This window comes from Harpegnathos saltator, unplaced genomic scaffold (assembly GCF_003227715.2).
Source record: "Harpegnathos saltator strain DR-91 unplaced genomic scaffold, Hsal_v8.6 scaffold8, whole genome shotgun sequence".
NCBI classification, from domain to species: domain Eukaryota; kingdom Metazoa; phylum Arthropoda; class Insecta; order Hymenoptera; family Formicidae; genus Harpegnathos; species Harpegnathos saltator.
In genome coordinates this window covers 2414222-2441576 of record NW_020230648.1, presented here as the reverse complement: position 1 = coordinate 2441576, position 27355 = coordinate 2414222, and the positions used below count along the sequence as shown (strand labels likewise).

Here is a 27355-nt window from a genome sequence, read left to right as displayed (position 1 = left end):
CGCATTGGAAATCGCGCGCAAGGGATGCATTGCTCTCGGTCGCGGATACTTCTCGTTCCATTGTGATCTTGTTGATTTCGAGGGTCGGAGTACAAAAAGACGGGCCACGCGCGTGTCCTCTGTAAATACTCTATTAAACGGAACACAATTTGGAGATATTTAGATCTTTTTTTTTTTTCACGTTCTTTTTTGCTTGCCTTTTCTTTGTTTTTTTCCTTTCTTACGTAACTTCGCCATATTAATAATCTTTAATAATTATCGTCATCTTTTTGTTTTTTTTTTTTTAATGCGCATCACTACACGCCGCCAGAGCCGCCGCTGCCGAGCCCGGCTTTCGTGTCAACAGGTACTTGTTTCTGGAAACAGTCCTCCAAGAACTGCGCCATCGAGAGGTACAAATGTTCCTTCACGCCCGCCAAAGTGTGGCTCACGTCTGGGTAGACCTGCGAACAAATCATGTGGAGCACGTATATCTATCAGGAATTATTAATTATTTGATTGGCTCACAATTCTGACATCACATAGATGTATTAAGTTTTATTTCAAAAGAAGGCAAAGAGATCTAGAAGAAAATGACTAAACATATGTATACATAGGGTGTTTCCTATATCTTGACCAAGATGAAATATTTATGAAATATTTCCGTTGCATTTTTAATGATACAAAAAAATATTTGAAAAAACGATGCACTGTTCAATTGCGATAATATTTTTACATTTTTTATATATACATATATATATATATATATATATATATATATATATATATATATATATATATACAGGATATCCGGGATCTTTTGGAAACAAAAAATTGTGAAGATTAATCTTAGACACGTATACGCATTCATGGTCCACATGGATGACACTCGTCGGACGCAGATATGCGTCCATAGCACTCAAGAGGTCAAAAATGCTCCATTCTTATCCGCAAAAAATGGTATTAAAGTACCTGCTGCCGAAAGAGTATGCCTTTCTTAGCGAGATGACGGGCAAGCGCCATGGACTGCTGGAACTGGACGTTGTCATCCGCAGTCCCATGCACCAAATAAAACATCTTGTCGTGCAGATGCTCGACTTTGTCGTAAACGTTGGATTCAGCGTAGCCTTTGTAATTCGACGTCACGTTCGGTAGCCCCATATATCTCTCGGCGTACGCGGAATCTGCGCGACAAATCGCTCGAGGTCATCGGATTGAACATGCAAGTACGAAACTTATATATATATATATATATATATATAAAGATATATTTAGATAAAACAGAATACCGTAAAGCTCCCAGGAGACGACAGGTGCGACGCTTATACCGCACTGGAACACATTCTGTTCCGGATGAGCCAAAACGAGAGCGGCGACAAAACCGCCGTAGCTCCAGCCCCAAACAGCCACTCTCCGCTTGTCCACAAAGTGCAGAGAGTCTCGTAAATATCTACGAATAATTACAGCCGCATATTAAGAAGGGCGATTCACGGCGATGCTGAGAAGCATTATTCGTTACAGAAGCGAGATATAACTAAAATAGATAAAGGAGAGACGAGTATAGCCCGTGTTCACTAACATATTCTCTACTACAGTGATATATTAAGGAATTTTATCTCCCGCCGCTACGTAAAAATCGTGTTATTTCAATACGTTACACTTAATTTTACTTATTTATAATTTATATTTATATCTATATCAGCAAAATTCACAAAAGGACAAAAAGTATGTTACAACTAAATATATCTATCATTTATACTTATGTACTTTGCAAAACTCATAAAAAAATTAATTATTGTATAATTTATTATATTGTTACCTATATAATCTATATTTATATTCAACAATAATCAATTCAGCAAAACTCAGAAAAATAACTTATGCGAGTTAGCTCGTGGTTGTCGTATGGAATAGAGAATTCATATGTGATAATTAATGTGTATGTTAATATCTCGCTTACTCGATGACTTCGAGTTGATCGGCCACTTCCACGGAACCTAGCCTGTAGTAAACCTCGTGGAGTAACTTGTAACCTTGCCCACCGCTTCCTCTGCCGTCAATCTGCGCGACAATGACGTTCTTCCGACTGGCTAAATACGTGTTCCAATCCACCTTGAACATCTCAGTGACTAGTTGCGACCCGGGAGCGCCGTACCTACAAAGAAATTGTCATTAACAGTCAAGCGCTCAAGCTCAATTGTCCTTTTTATACAGAACGAGACACCTAAAACAGGCCACCTGAATAACTTTGAAAATATGCAAGATAAAAAAAAATATTAAATGTAAAAGTTGTAGAGTTTTAAATGACACAGCACTATCATCAGCACTAGTACGACCTTAAACAATGTTGAACAAAACTGATCTACTCGTAACCTTGATGGTGCTGTTTAATGTCATATTAGTATTATACAATATAATACGTCTCGCTTAAAACCCTGCAACTTGTGGTATTTAAATTTTGTTCTATCTTATATATTTTTAAAATTATTCAAGTGGCCTGTTTTAGGGTGGCCTCACCCTGTATGTTGACGAGGTGCTGGCACGTGAGCAAAAGCTGACCAGCTCTAAATGACTTTTTAGTTATTAAGTGATCATGAACATTCTTTCGATTCATGATTTTGGTGGCAAGTGCAGTTTTAAAGTATGTTGCATGTGCTGCAGCGTGCTTACACCTGAACGACCAACGGATAGCGCGTAATCTCGTCTTCTCTGAGCCCAGGCGGTAGATGCAGTCTCACCTGGGCGTTGTACCCGCCGCTTATCTGCACGGGAAACGTTTTTACCTGCGGTAGCGCGATGTTTCCTACTCTTTTCTGCAATAAACATACACTAGATTTACATATTGTATGAACAGGGTGATACAGTTGAAACTTTAACACATCAAGCACTGCGTTAATATATTCGGGTGATGTGTGAGTTCCCACGCGAGTCCCATTATCAATTTGCGAATGACTGACGGTCTTATTAGCTCCGTTAAAAATTATTTTAATAAATATCTAAAAAAATATCAAATAGAAAGTAACGAAATATCGTCAGCTTATTGAGACTGCATAATGAATTTGATTTATGATGCGCCACGTTATGTCCAAATATGAAAACAACGAGTCAGACCAGTCGAGACTTTTTCTCAAAGGAAATAAACTTTTCAATTGGATAATTTTTCGAGAATACTTTAATTTCAATTTTTTGCCTGTCGAAAGTTATATTGAGCTGTGACATTTGTATATCTGTAAAAAATACTACATCGTATTTTTTATGTATACATATGAAGAGTTACATATTTTGAATTTCGACTTTTCTAATTTTTATGCTATATATTATATAAAGAATATAAAAAAATTCATTATTATGATTATAACTATTATTATATATTTTATATATTATATATTATATAATAACTTAGGACCTGTATTAATTTATTAATGCAACTTAAACAGATGCAATTGTCATAAATTGCGACACTGTCACTATTTGTACCGTTACGTTCACTTTAAATATTTTTGCGGGAACAAATCTGTACTGTGAGTGCTTCGCTGAATGGTAAACATAATTAATTAACATACCGAAGTTTTTTATTCTTATTTTAAAATCCCCAACAGAAATTTATTAATGGCTGTAATAAATTGGCCGGTGGTAAAATAAGTAATTTTATCACTCGTACGAATAATTTTATTGCTCATTACTAGTAATTTTAAGTATTACTCGTATGAGTAATACAATTATTTATTATTACTGGCCAATTTATTACAGCCAGTAATAAATTTCTGTAAGGGATGACCTCGAGAACCAAAGTCCCCTACAGCGTGACGGGCAACGCGTTAACGTGATAGAGACTTACGCGCAACACCGTGTTGTTCTGCAACATGGAGATAAGTCGCGGTGCGGGCATCTCCGTTTTATACAAGCTGACGGTGGGCACACCAGGTCCGAGGCACTCGAGGACAAAGTACTCGAGACCGTCGGGCGGGAAGATGGCGTTGTGATATTGACAGGGCGGCTCGCCGTCCTCTGCAAGTAGACGCGCGTCGGGCCCGAATAATAAAAATCACACGTCCGTCGCACGCGTATCGGGCGAGCTTTTTTTATCACACGTATGCGGGATGCACGCAGCTATTTACGCAACTCCAGGCCAGTATCATTTAGAGGATATATCAGTAAAAGTATATATCAGTAAAAAGCCGCGATATATAAGTTCCGTATATGTACTTTAGCGTTTCACACTCAAGTATATATATATATATATATTTTTTTTTATATATATATATTTTATATATCTATTACGTATACATACACACGTATATGTACTCGCGTTACGCGTACACACGCACGCCCACTCATTCGCTCCCTCCCCCCTCCCATACACACGCGCGCACACATACACACATGTTCACCAGTGTTGGCTATGAATCCAGTTTTGGTTGATTAAAATAATCAAGATTAATATCGAGCGGATTCCCAATAAAATCAATTTCATCTGTTATTATTCATGATTTTATTCATGATTTAACTTATCACGTACGTTAATTAATCGATTTATCCTCATGATTAAGATTATTCTTTTGCTAATTGGTTGCTAATTGGAACATTCATCTTATGATTATTCCAGTCGAGATCACTTTGAATTCAAATTGATTAATAATTAATTTCGTCAAATGATTAAATAATTCATAATTACATATGTACAATGATTAATTAATTAATTTGGATTATCGTCTTGCTGATTATTTTAGTTGACTAAGATTTCAACCGATTAATGCCCAACACTGACACACACACACACACACACACACATGTGCGCGCACACATGTCATGCATACCATCGGTATACGAAGCGAGTGTTGTATCGTCAACTAACACACATACACACACGCACGCACGCGCACACGCATACACGCACCCACACACAAACACACACACACACACACAGATATTGTTTGGTTGCGTACCGTCTCTACCTGATTGATTACTCGTGGATACCGTCCGTCTCTCTCTGTCAGCACTCACACACTCAAGACGGCAAGAAAACGGTACACAAAAGAAGAAGGCTGTGGATTCGAGAATGCCGCACCATCGGCACCAGGCGTCGGTACTATTGTCTGTCGTGGATTACCAATAAAGCCGGCTGTTAAGAAATCTCTATAAAGGAAAGGACGTGACTGTATGGTAGGACGACAGTGGTCCAGAAAATCCAGACGGTCTCTTAACAGGACCCTACCCACGCGACAGAGGATATACCGAGGATACGCATTTGCTCGAACGTAATCATTGTAACTCTCGCTAATTTTACATCATCTCAGACGATTTCTCTTTTTTTTTCTTTTTTTATTTATTTCGTTTCTCAACGATGAGCATCGAATGTCTCAAAGAGATCTCACGAACAATAAGAGAATTAACAAACTTCGTTGGTCACAAATTAGCTATACGCGAACGACGACTTTAGAAAAATTTCGACCGCAAAGCGTGCGAATTCGCGACGTTCCGATCTTGCGGAAAAATTCGCGCGTGTATACCCGAGAAAAAATGATTATATATAGATTTTGTCTCTGTATGGTCACATATAATTATTCGTAATTACACGTGAAGATTAATCAGACCGAACTGAGGAGAAAAGTCCTTTACCATTTTGCAAATAAGTAGGCGAATTTTCAAGTTATCAATTAAAAGAGCTTCCAGATATGGTCATTTTCAATCATTAATAACATAATAACTATTGCGATTTTTGCAAAATGGTTGACTTGACTTTACTTCTCAGTTTGACCTGATTAATCTTCACAATATTCCGTTTCCAAAAGACCGGGCACCCTGTATATGTTTATAGACCAAGAAAAATTATACAGTAACATTAATTTTCGTGTGTGACATACATAATTTTATACGTAATCATGTAGACACAAAATTCATATATTTACATATAATCATATATAATTTTTCGTATAATTATCGGGATTGGGAAAGTTATTTTTTAAAAGTAACTTTTTAAAAGGGTGTTGCCGTTACTCATCACTCGATGAAAAAAAGTAACTCATTATCATCATTATCATTCAAAAAGTAACGAATTTTATAATTCTTGTTACTTCTTTTATCAAGATTTGCAGGCCTTTTTTGGGACTTGATTTTGTTCAAATTAATCGGTAGATAAAAATAACATAATAAAAAATTGGGATTTCCATTCAAGAAAAGTAATGATCAGTGAATATCTCGAAAATGGAACCATCTGTAATCAAAATGATACAGTTGTTTTGTGTTCCCTTTGAAACTATACCTACTTTTGTCTGTTCTTCTTCTTTATGTTTCTTAGTAGTTTTCATATTTTTCGAAATTTTTATCTAGCTCATTTAAAATGGGATATCCTGTATATATTAAAATATATGCAAAGTAACGATTGTAGTCACGTTAACGTTACTGCTACTAGTGAGAAAAAAATAACATCATTTACAAATGATAGTTAGAAAAAAATAATTTATAACAGTAACAGAAATAACAATGTTACACGCGTATTAGTTCCCAAACCTGATAATTATACATAATTATTTTTCTCGCGGTTAATTGGCTCGGTTAATTACTCGGATCGGTCAGTCGAACTCTACTTGTCCTCTCGAGTAATTTTCGAATTGAAATCTACTGATGCTGCAATCTACCGGTATCGCACTCGCATAAAAAATACGTACGTATATTTACGCGTGGAATTGTCGAGAGAACTTTTTTTCTTTTTAACACGCGTACATCCAGTTAAATTTTTCTTTCGTAATAGAACGAAGCGAGGAAATGAGAAGACCGACGAATTCGCGTGATAAGATCCTTTAAGAGCTCTGAGCTAGAAACACATTTGAAGCACATAAACAACGTTACTGACATCGTACACGCATGGTGCGAACAACTATGAGGTCTTGGCTAGCATTAGCATGTAATAAATTTACAAAACATCGTTAAGACGTTTAAAGATACGGCTGATATATCGTATAAAAAGGCGTAAAGTAACATATCAAAAAACTGTATGTAAGTATATTCGTGTGTAAGTACTAATGTAAGAGATCAGGTAATCTCCTTCTAGCAGGAGCGTATATGTTATATACTATCGTTACACAGACAGAGATAGAGATACACGCAGAACGTGTGTTTTCGTTCTCCTAAAATCGATTTTGCGTCGAAACATAGTCCCTGCGGAGGGGTAGGCGGGCGGCGCGGGGGGAGGATCAGGGGCACCCTTTTATGGACTTTTAGCCTAACCGCTTTTGTTTTTTTCTCTTTTTTCTTTTCTTTTTTTTACCATGTGAATACTATCATCGACGTTGCCTTACCCTCTTTAGGATGTTGTTGTGTCTCATCCGTATCCGAGGAGAAAGAAAGAACGTCACAATCTGGTTAGTAAAAGTTCAATATATTTCGAAGAAGTGGTGAGGATTTTCATGAAGAAGAAACAATATATCGGGGCTAGCGAAACAATCTTTTGCTTGCGAAAGAGATATCCATGAGAGAGGAGAAAGTAGAAAAAGAGAGAAGGAGAGAGAGAGAGAGAGAGAGAGAGAGAGAGAGAGAGAGAGAGAGAGAGAGAGAGAGAGAGAGAGAAAGAGAGATACAGAGCTTTCTCAGGGCTCATATATTATAAAGGGACGGATGCTATATTGCTAAATTGCGTGCGTGAGTAATCTCGCCAGTAAATATCAAAGTGGGTATATAGCGGTGTATAGAACTTCAAGAAGCAGAAAAGCGTCAGACACATTATCGATCGGTTTAATATTCAATTACACGTGATATGACGTGATAGATGACGGGGTCTACTGTGAGTAAAGTGAATATATATGACGGAGAAATCATCTCGCTACGCTGGAGTACCACGCAATGTGTTGGTTGAGGTTTCAGTTGTGATAACGAAACTCAAAAAGTCCAGCTACCGGAATCAAGTGAGAGCGTGCGAACGTGATAAGAAGGAAAAAGAAAAGAAGGCGCAAGCGCGACACTCAGAATCTTATCGCGAGTAATTGATTGACGCTACGAGCATTCACGATGATAACTCGAATAAAAAAATATTATATATAATTATATAAAATCTCTCTCATAGATGATATGTATGAAAAGAGGGTTATATATTATTTTATAATTTATATAATTTATAATTTGTATAATTGTATGACTTATAATTGTAATTATATATAAAATCTTGTATAATTATATATGTACGACCCGTACATAAATTTTGATTCCATATGTGATTGTATGTATATAAAATCTTATACAATTATACGTTACAAACGTGGCAGACTGAGTATCTTGAAGACTAAATGAAACATCGAGATTCGATATTTTTTTCTTTTGGGATTGTACTGTTTTGAGTAGAACGAATTTGGCCAATCCGGTCATCGTGAGTGGGTAGATATTGAATTTGCCTGAGAAAAGTTGTATAAAAAAATGAACTTGATCTTCATCTCACTTCGAGATGTCTCAAAGTCAAATTCTTTTTGAAAATCTCTCCCCCGCGAAAGATTTTATAAAAAAAAAATACCAAGCCTCGGTATTTCAATTATTTTTCGAGACATTCGACCTGTTTGAAATGGAACACCCTATATATGTCCACGGAAAAAACGGAGGAAATGTTATTAAGTGAAGAAAGTAAAACCTAATTCCAATTAATTAAACGTTTTCATCATGAGCTGCAGTAAACACGAGCAGTCACGTGAATGTATTTGTACAACAGCATTTTTTCCACGTGGACGTAAATAATTATGCATACGTGGATACATATGTAGTCATGTAGAGAGAAAATTCATATATAATTATATATAATTATCTTTCTTAGGAAAGATAATAAAAATAGAGTAAGAACTAACACACACACTATGGGATGCAGAATTGGCATGCGTGAAAAGCGTGTGAATTGGCATATATGAGCGACGTGAGAAAGAAATTCAGCGGTATCGGAAAAGATAATAGAAATTTATTACCGACTGTAATAAATTGGCCGGTGATAATAAATAATTTTATTACTTGTATAAGTGATAAAATTACTCGTCTGATCCGTCTGATATATCTGTCTAATAAAATTACGGATAATATTATTACTCATACGAGTAATAAAATTGCTTATTATCACTGGCCAATTTATTACAGCCAGTGATAAATTTCTGTAAGGGAAGTACAAAAGTAATATGCAACTGTCTGCTGAAGTGAATGCTAATAATGACTCTGTAAGAGCAACGAAATTAAAAAGTCATTAACAAGCCTCGGAAAGTTACTGGCTCCTGCGGCCACGCAGCTTCCTGCATTCTAATCACGAGTGTCGCTTTGAGTGACTCGCCGGCTGGCCGAAAGTGGCGAATTGCAAGCGTGCCGTGACGAGCGCTTGTTAATAACAACACTATCGTACACCTCATCGCAACTTCTCCATCGCAAAGCGACTTGGATGCATGTGAAGAGTGAAGTCAGACAGACACCAAGAGGAAATGACACTTGGCACTCACTCGAGATATTCTTGCTTTTCGACTTGTCCTTTTTGGAGGGTTGACGGTGCTCCTTATTGTCGGTACTGTCCGTCTGAGTCTCGTAATCGTCCTGCCAATCGCTCCGCGCGGTCGGACCATTCTGCCGATTTGGGGAACCGATCCAGTGGCCGTTTTCGTCGTCGCCCGCCACGCCGGGTGGCGAGATGGTGCACGTGAGGCACACGGGAGGATGCAGAGGTGATCCCATGCGTGGCAAAGTGGAGCTTACGCGATACAGGTGTCTTTGGCCCGGCCTCATGGATGGAATACCGATGAAATATCTAGCCGAGAACGCAAATCGTTTTCTTGTATGCGCGACGTCCCGCGCGGTTCTTTCTTCCGTTATTCATGCAAAATGTATAAATTAGGGCACTCGGATATCCGAATATCAGAGATTCCAAAGTTCGAAACCGTATTATTCGGGTGATCCGAACAATCCAGATGCAAATTTAGACTGTGACAAGTGATCCAGACCCAAAATCGAATTCGAATTTGGTTTTAAGTTCAAGCTCATGACTACTCGTCGCGGCCATTTTTTTAATTTATGACGTTAGAAGCGAGAAAGTGCTAAATTTTCTTCAATTGTTTCCCATTCAACCCAAATTTGAAGCGTCACGTTTACCCGAATTCGAATAATTTGGTGCCTGGATTGTATCGGGATTAGAGCGAATATGGAAGTTTTAGTGTAAAGCGATTAACTCGCTCACATAGTATTATTCGTTTGGTCCCATACTAAAATCCTGACGACTTCGAATTTGCCATGCGTCAAAGGCACTATCTGTTTGCGGAGTACATTCGTCCAGATTATATGCTTATAATATCCCGCCGGTCCGTCTTTCACAGGACTGATCGCGACGTAACTGCTGCCGTTTGTCGAAAAGAGAGGAGCCTCCGGAGGGGTATCGACCCATCCACGACCATCGCCCGTTATCCTTTGTATTTCCTAAAATAATTGAAATGAAGAAATTATCCGGGCTGGCAAGAAACTGTGAAAGATGAATTTTCAACTCTTTTTACCTCTTTTTACTTCTTTTGGTAGAAATATTAAAAAGAGGAAGAAAAATAAACAATTTTGTCATATTCACAAATTTAAAACTAGCTAAATGCAGCATTTGAATGAAATTATTATGATCTCCTAGTTTCTTGGAATGAAATCTCACTTAAAGCGAGTGAAACTTTACGACGGAAGCAATAGTAAAAATATTGTGATGATTGATAAATAAGGCAGTAAAAATATATACCAATGATTGGTAAATATGGTAGGAAAAATACGGTGATAATTGAAACAAGAAAGTCTTAATCGGACAACAGAGAAATTATAAATTCTCTACTCTTTATGCTCGATAGAAATATTAAAAAGAAAAATAAAGGGAGAAAATAAAACAAATTGTCACATTTGCGAATTTAAAGGCACTATATGCAACGCCTGCAAAGTTATCGTGTTCTCAATTTTTTTAAGTAAAATCTCAAATGCATATTCACTCGAAGAAGTAGTCACACTCGAAATCGAAAGAATGACTTTCACCATAAATTAAAAGGAGTTAACTTCGATTGAAAATATTCACTGGACGATCCAAAGTAGAGAATTCATTCCGCGTAAAAAATCACTCGAATTCGTTTGTTATTCTGCTTTTCGAGTGCGATTTCACTCCGGGAAAATTAGAAAGTAGACTTCATGACTTTCCTGAAATATAAATAGCACATATGAATTTTTACTTTTTAAGTAAATAGATAAATTTTTACTTCAAAGTTCTCTTCGTGTCTATCTATCCGAGCGATCGTCACGTAGCAACGTTACACCTCGCAAGTATTAAACGACGCTCGTTCTACGTTTCGTACGAGTAAAATTTCACTCTAAGAAATGCAGAATGTTCCGGAGATAAGAACAGCAGACAATCACGAACCTGACAGTGCCACATCGGACTTTTGCAAATAGTCACCACCGAAAGATTCTGGGCGCGCGTCAACCACGTTATGCAGACTTCTGTCAGGGACACCCAGGAGGCAGTCGAGAAGTAATGATCCCTGACGGGAGACAATGACTCATTTGAGAGGTCTTGACGTTAGTTTACACAGACAATAGCCTTCTCAAAATTGGAGAAAATGCTAAGCTAATGACGTGTCTGAGCGCTAAGAGTCCTACTGTTTTGTTTTTCTCACTTTCGAAGTAGCAAACATATTCTACGATGAACAGGCTTTCTATTGCATCAGCGTCGAGTCAATTGAGAAGAAAAATTCTACAACCCGCGGATGTTTTACATTACAATGTAAAATTACGAAGCGTAAAATATAATAGCGATGTCCTCTCAGTGAGCAGAAAATCAACGAACGTTATAATAACGATACTCAATAGTATAATAATTTTTAATGTTTTTGATTCTTTTAACGTTGTATTTCGGCACCTCAATATTCCTCAAATATCTCTGTAATATTCGAAAGGATAATATATCTTTGACGTTTAAAATATTTAGTGAAGAGAGAGAACGTTTTTTCAAGAGACGCACGTAAAATCAATATTTCAAGATGCCGAGTAAGCGCTAACTAACAATAAAATTATACCAATGTTATAGTTTTATGCATGTAATGTATGTAATAATGTAAATTGTATAATTATATAATTGTATAATTGTGTAATTGTATAATTGTATAATTATATAATTTATGTAATAATATAAATTGTTACATTGCACTGTGCATACGTTATATTGTATTTATTAGGTCAGTGTGAAAGGTTTGTCCTGTTTGTTAAATAAAATAGAAAATGAGATTATTCAGTTTCAAGGATTAATCATTTTTATCTATAATTTGAGTAATATATCGACTCGCGGTCGGTACGAGAATCTTTCATTTTCCTTTCAATATTGAAACCTTTCACAAGAATTGAAAAGAGATAAAACATCCAACTTAATTGTCAAGCGAAAAATTGTAACATTGGTGTTCATCTAATGAATATTGGCCTGATGTCACTCGTTTACTGAGTTATCCTTGTCAAAGGACGCAGTAGCGAACTAATAATCTCGTCAAGTTGCAAAGTAATCGTCAAGACTACGCGGCATAAGGAATATTTACTCTAGCCTAAATAAATAAACTCACACATGCTCGATGATAGGTGGCGGTTTCACTACCTTCGTATGGATGTTACTCGGGTCGACTAGATCGGCAACGTACAATCGTACCGAAGGATTCGGCGTTCCAGGCTAGAAAACGAAATGGTCTTGAGACAGAAGTCCTTCCTGACAGCACAAACGGCGAAGGAGAAATCGTGCTTCGCTGAAACATCGCGGTGAACTCTCGAGTTGGCGTACCTTTGGGTACCGTAAGGATCGTATATCAGGGTACAGTGCCTTATTGCCCTCCCCAAACCACGAAATGTGCATCTCCTCCACGAGGGAATCGTTAAACGAAGCGTAAAGCATCATGTGGCCGTCCGATGACATCCAGATCGCCTCCGCGCTGTGCAATATCTCCTCTGTAAATTGAACAAAAATTACTTTTAGAAAGCAGCTCGTTATTACTACTCGTTACCTATCGAAAACAAGTAACTCGTTATCATTACTCAAAAAGTAACGAATCAATATAACTTTCATTACTCTCTTTTCGACAAATTTCTCTCTTAGAATTTGCTAAAGTAATATATGCTGAAGTAACATAGTTGCATTCGTTATCGTTGCTAGTAAAAAAAAAAAGAAGTAACGTCGTTAACACGTCGACACTGAAAAGAAGTAACTTCCCAGTAAACACTATCTAATAAAAAATGTATGAGTTGTGTCATAGTAGTCATATCGCTAAGTGGGAACTGTCTGACCGAATCTACAGCCAATCTACCGACGCGCTACTAACATTTTTCTTTTAATGTAGGGTAGTTAATGTTTATCAGAGCGTAACGGTAACGGAGTTATCTCTAATCTAATTCCGAATTCTAATCTCATGAGTAACATTTCAACGTAATGCATATAAATGGGTCCATATTTTGGACTCTCTTTCATCACTAAAAGTGACTCTAAAAGTGGCTTACAACCAATCAGGAGGCTTATAAGCCACTATTTTACAGCCACTATTAACGGTAAAAGACATTTTAAAATATGAGCCATGTTCTCTTTGTACGCTTTTGACTCGAGATATTGCACGATTTCGGGATGCGTCCCTTCAAGATCTCAGTTGATTCTAACTTCCGCAGGCTGGAAACACCAAACGTCTCACCTTCGTATAACCAGTCTGGCACACCGTTCGACAGTATCCCAGGCACCGCGGTGTTGGTTACGCGATGACCGATGTTGCTCAAGGGACTTGTTCTGTAGTAAATATCGTAGTCTTGCACCATGACGATCCCGTTGCCACGCGGAGTCCATTGTGCCAGCAGAAGGTACGGATGAACATCCTTTTCAGGATAAGGAGTTAATGCTATGCATTCCCTGTAAAGAGATTTCAATTAGGTTTAATTTAATTAACTCTCATCAATCATATGTAACTTTCATTTATATACAGGATATCCGAGATATCTTTTGGAAACGAAAAATTGTGAAGATTAATCAGATCAAATTGAGAGAAGAAAAGTCATGTACCATTTTTGCAGGAGTCGCAAATTTAATAACTACTGCAATTTTTGTAAAATGGTACACGACTTTTCCTCTCAGTTTGACCTGATTAAACTTCACAATTTTTCGTTTCCAAAAGATCCCGGACACCTTGTGCATATAAAATCGACGCTACTAAATTATTAACTTAATTAAGAACTAGTAATTAGCAATCAATATTAATTATAATTAATAATTAATTATCATTGATATTAACATATTTGCTATCATCGTTAATCTGGGGAACTGTTCATTCCAAATCATAACCATATTCTTTTTTATGCAATATAGCATAAAATACACTTAATTTGCTTATGTAGAATAAAAAATGATGGCCACATATATGCGATGTCAATTATTCATGACAATGCATCATACACATGTGACGTGTGATAGCAATGAATGTCACCCTTCGAGTCCTGGCATATTTTACAGAAAAAAAGAGAAAAAAAACGCGACATATAATATCTGTATATACAAAAGTCTCCTGATTGATCTCCTTACATTATGTAATAGAGCGCTTTTGGAGATACCACTCTAATGATGGGTCACACATCTCGACAAAAAGTCGTTTTCATTTCTTTATCTCTCAAGATTTCTGTATTTCCCCCATAAAATTTATTTTTTTTTCCACTATGTATATAAAGCTATTCTTCAAATTAAACGTTTGAAACATTACTTACATCTGTCTGACTTTCCTCTACTATTAGAGTAAGACTAAATTTCCAAAATAAAAAAGTGGGACTCGCAGAGTGTTGAGAAATATTGAAGGTATAACGCTGATATTTATATATAAGATAATATAACAATAAGATATAATTACACTGACCGTGTATTGACGTCGTAAATGACGTATTGCGCTAAGTACGAGTAGCGAAACAGCTTCTTCACGTTTTGAGCAAGGAGCAAGTACTTCTTATCCGGCGACAGAGAGAACTTTGCTGGATTCAGTCGTCTCTGCGAAGAAAGAAAGAAAGGAGAGAGAACGAGAGAGAGAGAGAGAGAGAGAGAGAGAGAGAGAAAGAGAGAGAGAGAGAGAGGGGGGGGAGAGAGAGAGAGAGAGAGAGAGAGAGAGAGAGAGAGAGAGAAAGAGAGAGAGAGAGAGACACAGAGCCTCTCAGAGCCGGATGCATTTATTTATCCGCTGATACGCGCGACGCACCGAAAGCGGACGCGTGATCGATCGCAGATACTCACGAAGGTTTCATTCGGCATTAAACTGCGGGACACGACGTTCGCGTCTATGGCGTCCAACAAGGAAATGCCGCCCCAAGGATCACGGTAGCATATGTGGTAGTTGCGCGCCCAGGATCCATTGAATAATAAAGGAGACAGCTCGCCCGATAGCACCTGAGAGGCAAGAACACATTCCCGCGGATCAATCTCGCGATTGTTCCACGAATTTCCGAAGCCGCTTTGTGCTTGTGGGATTTGCCGTCAAGCCAGCCTCGAAATTTCGAACTAACTAGGATCAACAGACGCGCACGTCCCAGAGAGTAAAGGACATTAGATCAATATTCTGAAATATTAATTTCGTACAGCTTTCGAATGTCTTCACCCGATTCTCGGAGGTAACGCGAAATGTCCTGAAATCGTCCTAGACAGGTCCAGAATGCACAGACGGAATGTAACACGTCACTCGTTGCAAGGATACCGTTACTTTATTTCAATCACGACTTAGTGACGACGTTGTTTTTTCTCATTATTAATGGTGACGATGACAAATAAAATCGTTAGCTTTTTTATCGTTATTTTGCACGTGCAGAAGAGGTATGTGCAAAACGGCCAAAAGAGAATCCTGAAAAAAGATTGTAGAGCCTGGAAAAATAACTGGAAATTGGAGACCGTTCGTTCGTTTTCGAATTTCCTGAAAAAAAAGATTTTAAAACCTGGCGGAAAAATAATGACGGAAATTGCAGCCATTCGTTCCTTTTTGAATATTCCTCATGATAACGAGTCACTTTTTTTTTTTAACGGATAATGAGTAACGACAGCGCGTTACTTTTTAAAAATAATTATCTCAACATTGCTAGAATGTACTAAGGAATATCCCACGATCTGTGCGTATCTGGAATGATCTCAGGACTAGACGCGGACTCAGGACTATCTCAGGACGTGATAACTCTCTGAATTTAATATGTTTTAAAAACATTTCAACGATATTATCGAACGAAGCGAAACTTTAGGATATTATATATAAAACCGTATATAAAACCGTCTCTCATAAATATTAAAGTGTCAAAGTTACTCATAATGGTGTCGATACAATGTTAGAAACTACAGATTGTATTTGAATTATGCTTGACAAACTTACAGGACGGAGATTCAACGTCGGAAAATAAGTGAAAACGTTTTTTAGCAAACACATACCCGTGAAAGCTTAGTTTTCGAGATATAGTCTTCAGGATGACAATGAAAAAAAATATCGTGATGCTGGTATATGATTACCAGGAACTTGCAGATATTGCAGCAATGTTGGACAATTTTTATAACAATATGTATCTAAACTGTATCTAATATGTATTCTAAACTGAGATTGTGCAGCAGTTATATCTCAGAAATAAAATCTAAAAAATGCTTTCACACGTCATCGATTATCGTTGAAATAGCGAATATTGTTAATGATATTTTATTTATTATATTATTATATGTATATTTTATTTTCTTAATGATATCTTGCTGCTCCCTGGATCTCACTCTTCGGTTTTAAACGAAAATATTCAGACCGGGGAATTTATTCCGTACGAATGAAATATTATTCAAATTCGCGTGTGATTCAGTTGCATCACCTTACTTTTCGGGTGAAGTTCCTACTGCGGGAAATTTAGAGATTAAGTAATTCGAGCGGAAAAAAGTGCCGCTTCGTGTCCACTTTCGTTTCTCATCGATCACATCAATGTTTGTGATAAATCTTTTCCCTTCTCTTTTTTTTGTTTACTAAGGATACATCATCCGCTCGCTCAGGGCCGAGCGAAGCCGCGGGGGGAGCTGCAATTTTCCGACCGCCACTCACCTCGGTGAGGCGCAATCGCGTTCCTCGTACCCTCGGGCCGTCATCGGGAGGTGTGAGCAGAGCAACGGATGTGACGATCAGGGCTAGGACCGCGACGATCACGAGCAACGCTATCAGGATCCCGCGCCAGTTCCTTTGATTCGGGTTGGCTGAAACTAGCTCCTGTCACAAAGATTCTTAGTAAAATTAATATGAAGTAACCGGGTCATCGTGCCGCGCGCGAGTGCCGCGTATCGTTCCGCCTCCTTGTGGTGACATGTATGGGCGACATATGAGGGAGAATATCGCGCGCGCATGTCCATTAAAAATAAAAGCGCGGAGCTCCGCGCGTCCGACTGCGTCAGAATATTAATAAAATCTTAATCCAAGGTGAGATATTTCCACCGCGTCCATACCGGGGAGAATTCTGGGCTTGCGCGGCTTCGGCCTCGCAACTGGGGTGTCCTATGCGTCCTGCGAGATCGACGAGTGATGGACACATTCGGCCCGACCGTCGGCTTTTAATCGACAAGTGAAACCTGTCGCGCATTTCTCCATCTTGCTTTCTAGAGATGTGCGAATCAAGAATTTTTATGTCGAATCGAATCGAATCGAATCTCATTTTTTAAATTCGAATTCGAATCGAATCGAATCATTACAAAATTTATAACATGACTATTAAACATGCAAATAATGATGGAAGATTTTAATATGAAAGGAAATATTGATGTTGCAATATCATCTCAAAGTAAAATGTATATTTAAATAATTAAAGTAATTTATAATTAAGTTATTAATTATAAGTTAAGTTAATTACAAGTTAAGGGTTCAAACATACAGGTCCAGATGGCCCGTTTTGTAGCTGATGCACGCAAACGATAATGTATTTGATTCCTATTCGAATTCGAATCGAATTGAATTATATTAGATTCGAATTCGAATAGTTCGCACATCTCTACTGCTTTTATACAACTGCTTCATTCACCCGATCAAAAATAATTCTATGATCTATTCTATGATCATATATGAATTTTGTTTCGATATCGCTGTACAAATATAGTTACATATTGAGAAAAATGCTGTTGTACAAACGAAATTAAAATAATTAAATGACTAAAAATTCAAATCTAGCGATGGATATGAACATATTGAACTTTCAGTCCTGAATCTTGAATTTGTCACTAGACGCAATAGCAGTCATATAATTGTAGATTAGGTCATTCTGAACAAATAGTCCTTTACCATTTTACAAATAAGTCAACGCAAATTTTCAAGTCATCAGTTAAAAGAGCTTCTAGATGTGGCCATTTTCAATCATTAATAACTATTACGGTTCTTGCAAAATGTACTTGACTTTTCTTCTCAGTTTGATCTGATTAATCTTCATAATTTCACAATCTTCACAATCTTCAGGATTTTTCGTTTCCGAAAGATCCTGAACACCCTGTATACATTCATAAAAAGAGGAAGACAAATTGAATTACTGTTTAAAAGTTTTCTATTCAAGCGCACTTGACTCCCACACGACCGATATAGCGTGAAGCGAACGAGCGTATTGTTATGGCTAATTCACAGTTAATCGCAAGATGTTATTTTGGTCCGTTGCGCGAACGTTTTTGTTTTTCCACCACTTTGGTCCGCATTTTGCCGAACTAATTAGTAGCGGAGAGGCTTGAATATCATGGAAATAACATTCTGTCAATGAATCTCTGCTCACCGGGCTAGCAATTGTTAAAACATAATATGTTAATTCGAATTATATTACTATCGAATCTTTTTATATTCCGATTACAATGCCGTGCGCTGATTTGGTAGCGTTACCCGAACATTCGTATTCCGATTACAATGCTGTTGATCGATTCCACCGGCACAACAGCACTTCTTCTCAGCGGACTCTCACGTTTATCGCTCCCGCTACTTCGCCGCCAAATAACGGCGAATGCGACACCGCTCGTCGCACCGAAATAGCTAATTAACACCACCCTGCTCGAAGTAATGTCGCTATAAATGCGTCAAAGTGTCGAATAAACCAATCTAGTCGGCCGCTATCTGTCCCTTCGAGGCATTCACAGCGTTAAACGGAACCCGCCCCCTTGTGCTCGAGGAATCCGAACGACCGGAGCGTGAACGATATTCAGTGGACCTGAGATGTATCCCTGCGCGCGCTTTTACGACGTCCCCGGCGTGCTCGAATTATAGGCACGCGAAATAGCAGCGGGTAACAATGTCAGCCGTGATATAAACGTTAGATCATCGACGGAAACGATTCATCGGGAGATTCGGCTAAATGGAAGTCGCGCCATGCATCGCGAAGGCGCGTCTGTCCGTTTATAAATGCGTCCTCGTCGTCTGTTCTCCAATTCGTCGTTCGTTTTCCTCGACGCCGTTATCCGAGCAAACAATTGTTAGGGCCATCCTCATAAAGCATAAGTCCCCGATAAGGCTAAAAGTAGGATGCCCTAAAAAGGGATGCTTCGTTATTATTTCATCAGGCCTCGAGATGGATCTTTTAGGGATGCCTTAGATTTTACGAAATAATAAGGCTTTAATAAGAAAAGGGCCTTAGAAGGGCTTTAAAAGGACTTTTTAAGGATGCTTTGGATCTAATAAATAAGACTTTGATAGGAAAAATTGAGAAGGGCCTTAGAAGGGTCTTTTAGGGATGCCTTAGATTTTACGAAATAAGACTTTAATAGGAAAAGCTGAGAAGGGTCTTAGAAGGATTTTTTTAGGGATGCCTCAGATTTAATAAATAAGGCTTTGATAGGCAAAGCTGAGAAGAGCCTTAGAAGATTTTTTAAGGGTGCCTTATATCTGATAAATAACGCTTTGATAGGGAAAGTTGAGAAGGGCCTTAGAAGGATTTATTAGGAATGCCTTAGATTTTACGAAATAACGCTTTAACATGGAAGACTGATGTGGGCCTTAGAAAAATCTTTTAAGAATGCTTTAAATATACAAAATCAAGTTTAGAGAATTAATAAGATCTGAAGCGTGTAAATAAAATTGTCGTAGTTTAGTATTGTTTTAGTAGGTACGCTCTATCTGGTTCTTTTAAAGATTTAATATTAATTATATCGCAATTAAAAACAAATTTTATTGGTTTTATCAGTTGTCATATTCATTATCGTCCAAGGATTTTTCTAGTATTGCCTTCGTTTTGAAATGCAGCAAACTTTAATAAAAACAGTAGCAGGATTTTTATGTGTAAAGAATACTATATTTTATTGTAAAGTATGCTATATTTTTAAAATAAAAAATTCTTGTTGTACAATAACAAAGTTATAAAGAAATGAAGAACGTTACAGTTTAAATTTCTTGGAATGAAAAGAACGAATATTTTCACTCAAGCAATAATAAAAATATTTCCTTATAAGGCCCTATTAATATTGCCAAAGGACCCGTTAGGGACAAATAATTTATTTGTTACACATCTTGCAGGGCCCTTGTCTCTTTCTATCCCTAGTAAAACCCGATTAATGTTAGAGAAAAATAATATCAGGCTTTTACCATGTTAATTTTCCCACTCGGGAAGGAGGAGGCACGGGCGGTCTCTCAGCGGAGAAAATCGTGGACGATCACGACAAAAAAGAAACACGGGTTGCCGATTATAGGAGTTCCGCGACTCGACGGCGAGAATAGCTAATAGTCCAGCAGCCGTGGCTGAAATCGATAGAGACAGAAGCTACTGCGCGCTGTGCGTCAGGCAGTTCTTTTTCTCTCTCTCTCTCTCTCTCTTTTTCCCCAAGAAAGAGAGAGAGAGAGAGAGAGAGAGAAACGCGTTGCTGCGATCTTGAGAACAAGATCATTTTCAGCATTCAGGCCCATAGCACACGCACATGGGGAGACGCAAGCGATAGGACAGCCGAGCCAGCAGAAGCAGATTTGCAGGCGCAGTGTATCCGTCGTAGATTTTAGCTCATATTCTGAACTCTCTTTTATCGTTAAAAGCGACTGTATAAAAGTGGCTTATAAACTCCCCTTTGGCTGCAAGCCCCTTGTAGTGCTGAAAGAGAGTTCAGAACGTAGGCCTTTGTCGGCAAGTAGCGTCGCTGACGTTGTGACCGGAAAAAAGTGCGCAGCAAACCGCGAGTAACGGTAATACAACCAATTTCCCACTCAACAATGTAAATGCAACACGACACGCGATGTTGCGTAAAAGTTACATCGTTAAGCGGGAAATTGGAAGTAATCATGCAACTGTCACTTGTGGGGTCCGCTGGCTAACTTCCCAGTGGACACTAACTGACAATACGCGACGGTTATGTATAATTTGTACCATATTGCTACATCGCTCTTTGAGTAGGAAGTTATGGTACTCGGGAATTTGTGATATTCATGTAAATGAATCGTATGTAAATGTTGCCGTTATCTGCAGATAGCCGAACTCGCACAAGCGGATTTGCCGCGATGTCTGTCGTGGACTTTGGATCGGCAGTTTGTCAACACCTGTGCGGCACAGAAGTTGCATCAATATTGTCGCAACGTTGCTGCAACATTGCAACATTGTTTCAACATTGCAGCAACGTTTTTTCAACTTTATATGCTGTATGGAAACTGCGGAAACACAGAGCAGGCTCTGTTAGCAGAGCGTGGTGCCAGATTGACGGCAGAAACCGAGCGGGATGTTTCGTTGATAATTTAAATGTATTTAAATGAAGCATCCCGCGGATCCTGTCGCCGGTTTCCGTCGCCAATCTGCCGTCAAGTTGTATCAATCAGCAGGATCTGTCGGGAGGGAAGACGGCTTATAATGCGGACACTGATAACTTGGAGACGTCTCAAAGATGCCCAACTTGTTCTAGATTTTCTTGAATGTCTCCAAGACCAAGCATTTCGGCATTTTTGTTATGCTTGGTCATGGATTCGTACCGCGGTATTGCAGTCGAATCTGCTATCAATTTGCCTGCTAATATCTTGCTCATTTGGTACAGCGAGCATATTCATCAGCACAGTCACGCAATTATTCATGAGAAGAATAATCGCTCGCGGAAAACGCCGAGCAAATATAATGTGACAAGCGATGCAAATGTAATATAACACACCTAATTATATTTATAATATAAATTTATAAATTAACACATATTATATATTACGACATAACAGTTTATATATACAGGGTGTACAGATTTTTTGGAAACGAAAAATTGTGAACATTAATCGGATCAAACTGAGAAGAAAAGTCATGTACCATTTTGTAAAACTCGCAACTTATTAAGTTATTAAGTTATTAATGATTAAAGATGAACCACATCTCTTTTAATCGATAACTTGAAAATTTGCAAAATGGTAAAAGAAGTTGAAGAAATATGAAGAAGAGGTTTTTTGCTCAGAATGACCAAAGTTCTTTACCATTTTGCAAATAATTACGCAAATTTTCAAGTTATCAATTAAAAGAGCCTCTGCCCCATCAGAACTATAACGTTGATTCGACGTAGATTTGACGTTGAAATCGTCGATGAACCGTTGAATCAACGTTAGTTCAATCCTCATCGACGTCGGATCAACGTTGTGATTTTAACTGGGTAGATGTAGTCATTTTCAATCATTAATAACTTGATAACTATTGCGATTTTTGCAAAATAGTACGTGACTTTTCTTCTCAGTTTGATCTGATTAATCCTCACAATTTTTCGTTTCCAAAAGGTCCCGGATAGTCTATATATTATCATTCATATATATAAATATTATTGTATTATAATACATATATGTTTTATTGTAACGTTACAACATACCGTTATAGTATTACTCTATAGTCTGTGATGAAAATTCGCCAGTAATAAATTCTGTCCTTCTCATAGTAATTTTTTTAAGTAAGAGAAATATAAGAAGAATTGCCTTCTCCGAAATTGCGCAAACTGTGAGCAGACCTATTATCATGCATCATCCAAATTGCAAAGGTTAATCAATATTAAATGTTGTGCGTCAATAACTAAAGGTTACGCTGGCGATTAGATTTTTGTATCGCCTTGGAAGAGATATAAATAGAATCATTGGATATATATATATATATAGTTTCAGATTATATACAAATTCTATTAAAGATATTTTTGACACTGTCATGGTATTAGATCTTGCAACTGATCTCATCAAACTAAAGATAATATGTTGAAATTGCAATTATTGCCGCATAATTATTTCTCGTCGCTGAGTTTTCAAAATTTATTAAAATATTTTTTAAATATACGTGGCTTAAAAATGGATAAGTGCACCGAGGATATCGACAGAGCTTTGCACATCTCATGAATTTTGAACCTTTTGAATTCCGAAAGCTATTCGAACGTAACGTAAAGAAGTGAAGAAAGTTAAGCACACACATGTTATTATTTTTATACGTAAGCAAATTAATCTCTGCTCTTGTTCATATCTTATGTAATACATTGCAATGTCATTAGGATTAAGTTCTTATCATCTTGCAGTAGAGGAAAATATCAACTCGTTAACAAGACTCGTTAATTATCGAGCACAGAGCAATTCAAAAGCGCCTATAGCTCTATATAATTATTTCTATCCTTAAAAAATGTAATCGCCTCCAGTTTCTATTGCTATATATGGATGAATTTGATGTACGATGTTTTTTATCTTTGCTCTAAGACTAATTTAAAAATTTTTGAAGATTAAAAAATTTTTGAAAGTAATGAGAAGGAGGAGAAGGTTTCAAAGACTTTTCAATTTTGCAAAAATCTGAGTACACAGTTACAAAGAGTATGAAATACGCTACAAACCATTTTTGCATACGCCTCGTATTTTAATAGATGCACGCTAGAAATGAAAATGGTTTTCTTTTCCGAGAGGGTGGTTTCACCCTCTCAGACTGGAATTCCGCACGAACGAAAAATAATTTTGCATCACTATGAATGAACTATTTTCCCTCTACACAAAGTTTCATCTAACTCTTTGAATTTCCGAGTTCCCTGTGAGTTTCCTCCGTCAGTAACTTTTATTACTCGTAGGTACTCATGCGAGTATAATAAAATTACTTATTATCACCGGACAATTTATTACAGCCTGTAATAAATTTCCGTAAGGGTATACCTTCGCGTGTGCCATGCCTGGCCTCGACCAGGACGATGTGTGTTCCACGACTCGTGGCCGACTCGTGATCGACCGTGCGATAGCACGCGCGTGACACACTTAAGTGGCGATCTCGCGTTTCGCGCGAAATATTGCGCGGGCAGATCCGTCGCATGATGATGCGTTTATCCGTATCACACGTGACGCCGTGATAGTTTTTGCAGCCCCTTGTCGGTGGAGTGCCTCTTGCTCTCGCGGGGGTTCTGAAAGTTCCTCCTTCGGAAAGAAAGTCACGCTCGATCGAGTCCGCCGATTCCGGGACGTTCTCGCTGAACTTTGTCGTTTGAATGTCAGCAGTCGCGTGAAATGCTACGAAATGGAGATTGTCCCGTGTGTGGGATCGTCTCGTTGTGTATCAGCTCTTATGATTCTCCACGAGTCGATATATTGTTATTGTTGGCGCTAAATGATAAAACGATAATGCTCCCGCCGGAGCGCGAATAATCGTCGAGCGATATTCGCGCGACGACCGCACGAATAACCGTCGACTGTAGACGGCACGAAAGTCTGAAGTACGTCTTAGAGACGCCCGACAGACGCAAGTGGGACTTTCTTTCGGATGTCTCCGAGATGCCCCTTGGGCGCTCACGCCGTCGGGGACGAATCCATCGCGCGTTTTTGCACCGGCTATTACTTTCTGGAGCACGGACTTCTCTCGTTCAATTTGCCGTCGTGTATTGATATTACTTGTTGCTGCGCAAACGCATTTATGACCCTTGTAGAGCGTCCGAGGATTCATCGGCGATATTCACGGGGAAAACATAAATAGAAAACGCGGCGATCGGTCTTCGACGATGAAGACGAGAGCGAGGCGCTCGACGGCGCTTCCGCCGCGGTCGTGTTACTTCTTCGGGGAAAATCCTCTCTCCCGAAATATTGCGTTCGAAAATAGCGAGGGAAAGGAAACGAGAGTGAGAGAGAGAGAGAGAGAGAGAGAGAGAGAGAGAAAGAGAGAGAGGAGGGGGGAGGGAGAGAGGAGGAAAAGGAAAAAAAGAAAACGGCGACGGACGGACGATTGCGCTCCGTGCGGCATTTGGAAAATGGAGACCGAGGGAGAAGCGGAACGCACAGTAACGGCACAGTTCGAACTGACTTATAATTAATTACCTCGTCGTCGTAGATGTTGTCGTGATCTGCCATCGATGGTGCGAATCGGACGCTCCGCGGCTTTCCCACAACCTTAGCAGACCCTGCGAAACGACGCGGCCCTCCGCGTTTATCCCATTCGACGTTGCTGGGAATCTCTGCGAATGCGAGTCACCCGCTCGTCCGTTACCTCAGCCGCGCAATGAGAGAGACTTGCTCGGTACCACTTGCGCCGTACAAATCCTCGATACTGAGCGAGAGATCATCCCTTACGAGAGATGCTGCAGACGCAGAGTCTGCGCCGTCGACGGTGGAGGCTGCGCTATACATAGCCGGGAGGCGAGAGAGAGAGAGAGAGAGAGAAAGAAGAGAATATAAGGGGGTAGGAAAAAGAGACAGAGTGACATGAAGAGACGGAGAGAAGGCGTCTGTCTGTATGTATGTGTGTGTGTGTGTGTGTGTGTGTGTGTGTGTGTGTGTGTGTGTGTGTGTGTGTGTGTGTGTGTGTGTGTGTGTGTGTGTGTGTGTGCGTGTGTGTGTGCGTGTGTGTGTATGCACTGTGAAAAAATTAAGCACCTTTAGATACCGCCAAGTGAAAGCGTATATAAAGCGCGCTTGATGATGCGACATCCCCGCTACCGCTAGGAATGCATATGGATGAAATCAATTGTTTTTACGAACTGTCGTTGATTCATATCATTCGGAAGCAAAAAATGACTACCTGACCTGCCGCTCAGTATTATCGTTAGAAAATAAAAATATCGCTTCATTCGCCGTTCAGCCGGAACTTTTGAAAAACGGCTCGGCTGACCGGTTGTTGAGTGGACTACTGGGAAATAAGAGATCCTTCCGCTTCGCCGTTGAATAGATGTTGAGTAATGGTTAAATGCGCTCTGCCCCCTCGATTCTTCGACAAAGACGGTGGCGACTCACACAGGAGACTTTGGAATTGGTGAAAGTAGCGGGTTCAACCAGGTTCGAGTCTTGCAGAATGACCCGTTAGGTTAGGTTAGGTCCTTTGCGGTTAGACCTGTTACTTTTATTAGCCCTGAAACTCTATTGCTATTATTATTGAAAGTTATAATATAATTCAACGGCAAGTCGGAGTAACTTTCAAATTCAAGTAGTATAATCGCAGACAGAAAAAGTCTCAGTATTTTTTCTGTGTATCTTTTTAGAGCACCTACGTATTGTCCAATGAATTTGTTTTTTAACAGAAAATTCTCCTATTGGACAATACGGATACGAAAGTCACACCAAAATTTATTAACAATCTCTTTGTTCACAATTATACAATCTACTAAGCTAATCAAAAGATCGTTTTATTTTCGAGTATTGCGGTTCAATGACGAGTCGAACAATTTTTTTACTTTCAAATAATACTACTGAATGATGAATCAAAAGAACCTTTATTTTCTAGCAATGCTGCATAACGACGAACAAGAAGAACTTTTATTTTTCAACAGCACAACCGTTCAAACAAATTGTTTACCATCTATTATCAAAAAATGAAATAATGTAATATACAAGACAATGGTCCGTATTTTGAACCCTCTTTTATCGATAAAAATGCTGTAAATGTGGCTTCTCAGTCAATTAGGTGGTTCGTAATTTTCTTTTAGGGCCGTATTCATAGTCAAGACTTATTTGTAAGAACATCTTAAGGCTCGTCTACATTAGCTGTAAGAGTAAGGCTGTAAGGTTGCAAGACACGAAATGAAATATTTTCATTCGCTGACAGCTTACGTTACAGCCTTACAGCCTTACTCTTACAGCTATTGTAGACGAGCCTTAAGAACATCTTAAGTTCAGACTTAAGACGCGCTCTAGTTTCATAGTCGACGAATAAGGGCAAGAGCACAAGCTTTTGCATAACACATAATACATAACACATAAGAGAATAAACCAATTAGTTTTCTTCATTTCCCTCCTCAGGACAGAAATGAGGAACTCTGATTGGTTGATTCTCTTATGCGTTGTGTATTATGCGTTATGCAGAAGTCTGTGCTCTGGCCCTAAGCAAACACTTGGGCAAATTCTCAAGTTGTAACTTGATCAAGACGATCTTATTGTTGAACGCCTTATTATGTTTCATAAACGTTTCTTAAGCCAGCGGCACACGGTGCTTGTTTTCGTGATGGATTGCTTGCTGGATGAAAATACTGCGTTCTGAT

The 27355-nt window shown here is 38.6% G+C and overlaps 1 protein-coding gene across 2 annotated transcripts; it reads right to left on the bottom strand.

Moving 5' to 3' along the window:
- Nucleotides 1-131: 131 nt before the first annotated feature.
- On the bottom strand, nucleotides 132-25440 carry Dpp10 (Dipeptidyl peptidase 10). Of its 2 annotated transcripts, XM_025306711.1 has the most exons (18): nucleotides 25203-25440; nucleotides 17043-17204; nucleotides 15227-15379; nucleotides 14859-14986; nucleotides 13656-13867; nucleotides 12761-12924; nucleotides 12549-12652; nucleotides 11360-11480; nucleotides 10163-10398; nucleotides 9435-9736; nucleotides 7278-7337; nucleotides 4926-5075; nucleotides 3818-3987; nucleotides 2650-2792; nucleotides 1940-2134; nucleotides 1269-1429; nucleotides 952-1163; nucleotides 132-443 (listed from the first exon to the last, which is right to left on the bottom strand). In XM_025306711.1, exons 1-18 carry the CDS (start codon nucleotides 25233-25235, stop codon nucleotides 297-299), a joined length of 2853 nt encoding a protein of 950 aa, XP_025162496.1. In that variant the 5' UTR covers nucleotides 25236-25440; the 3' UTR covers nucleotides 132-296. The 2 variants fall into 2 exon arrangements, with proteins under 2 accessions (XP_025162496.1, XP_011146456.1); XM_011148154.2 differs by lacking the exons at nucleotides 4926-5075; nucleotides 7278-7337 and having other exon boundaries at nucleotides 25203-25439.
- Between the last annotated feature and the right edge of the window lie 1915 nt (nucleotides 25441-27355).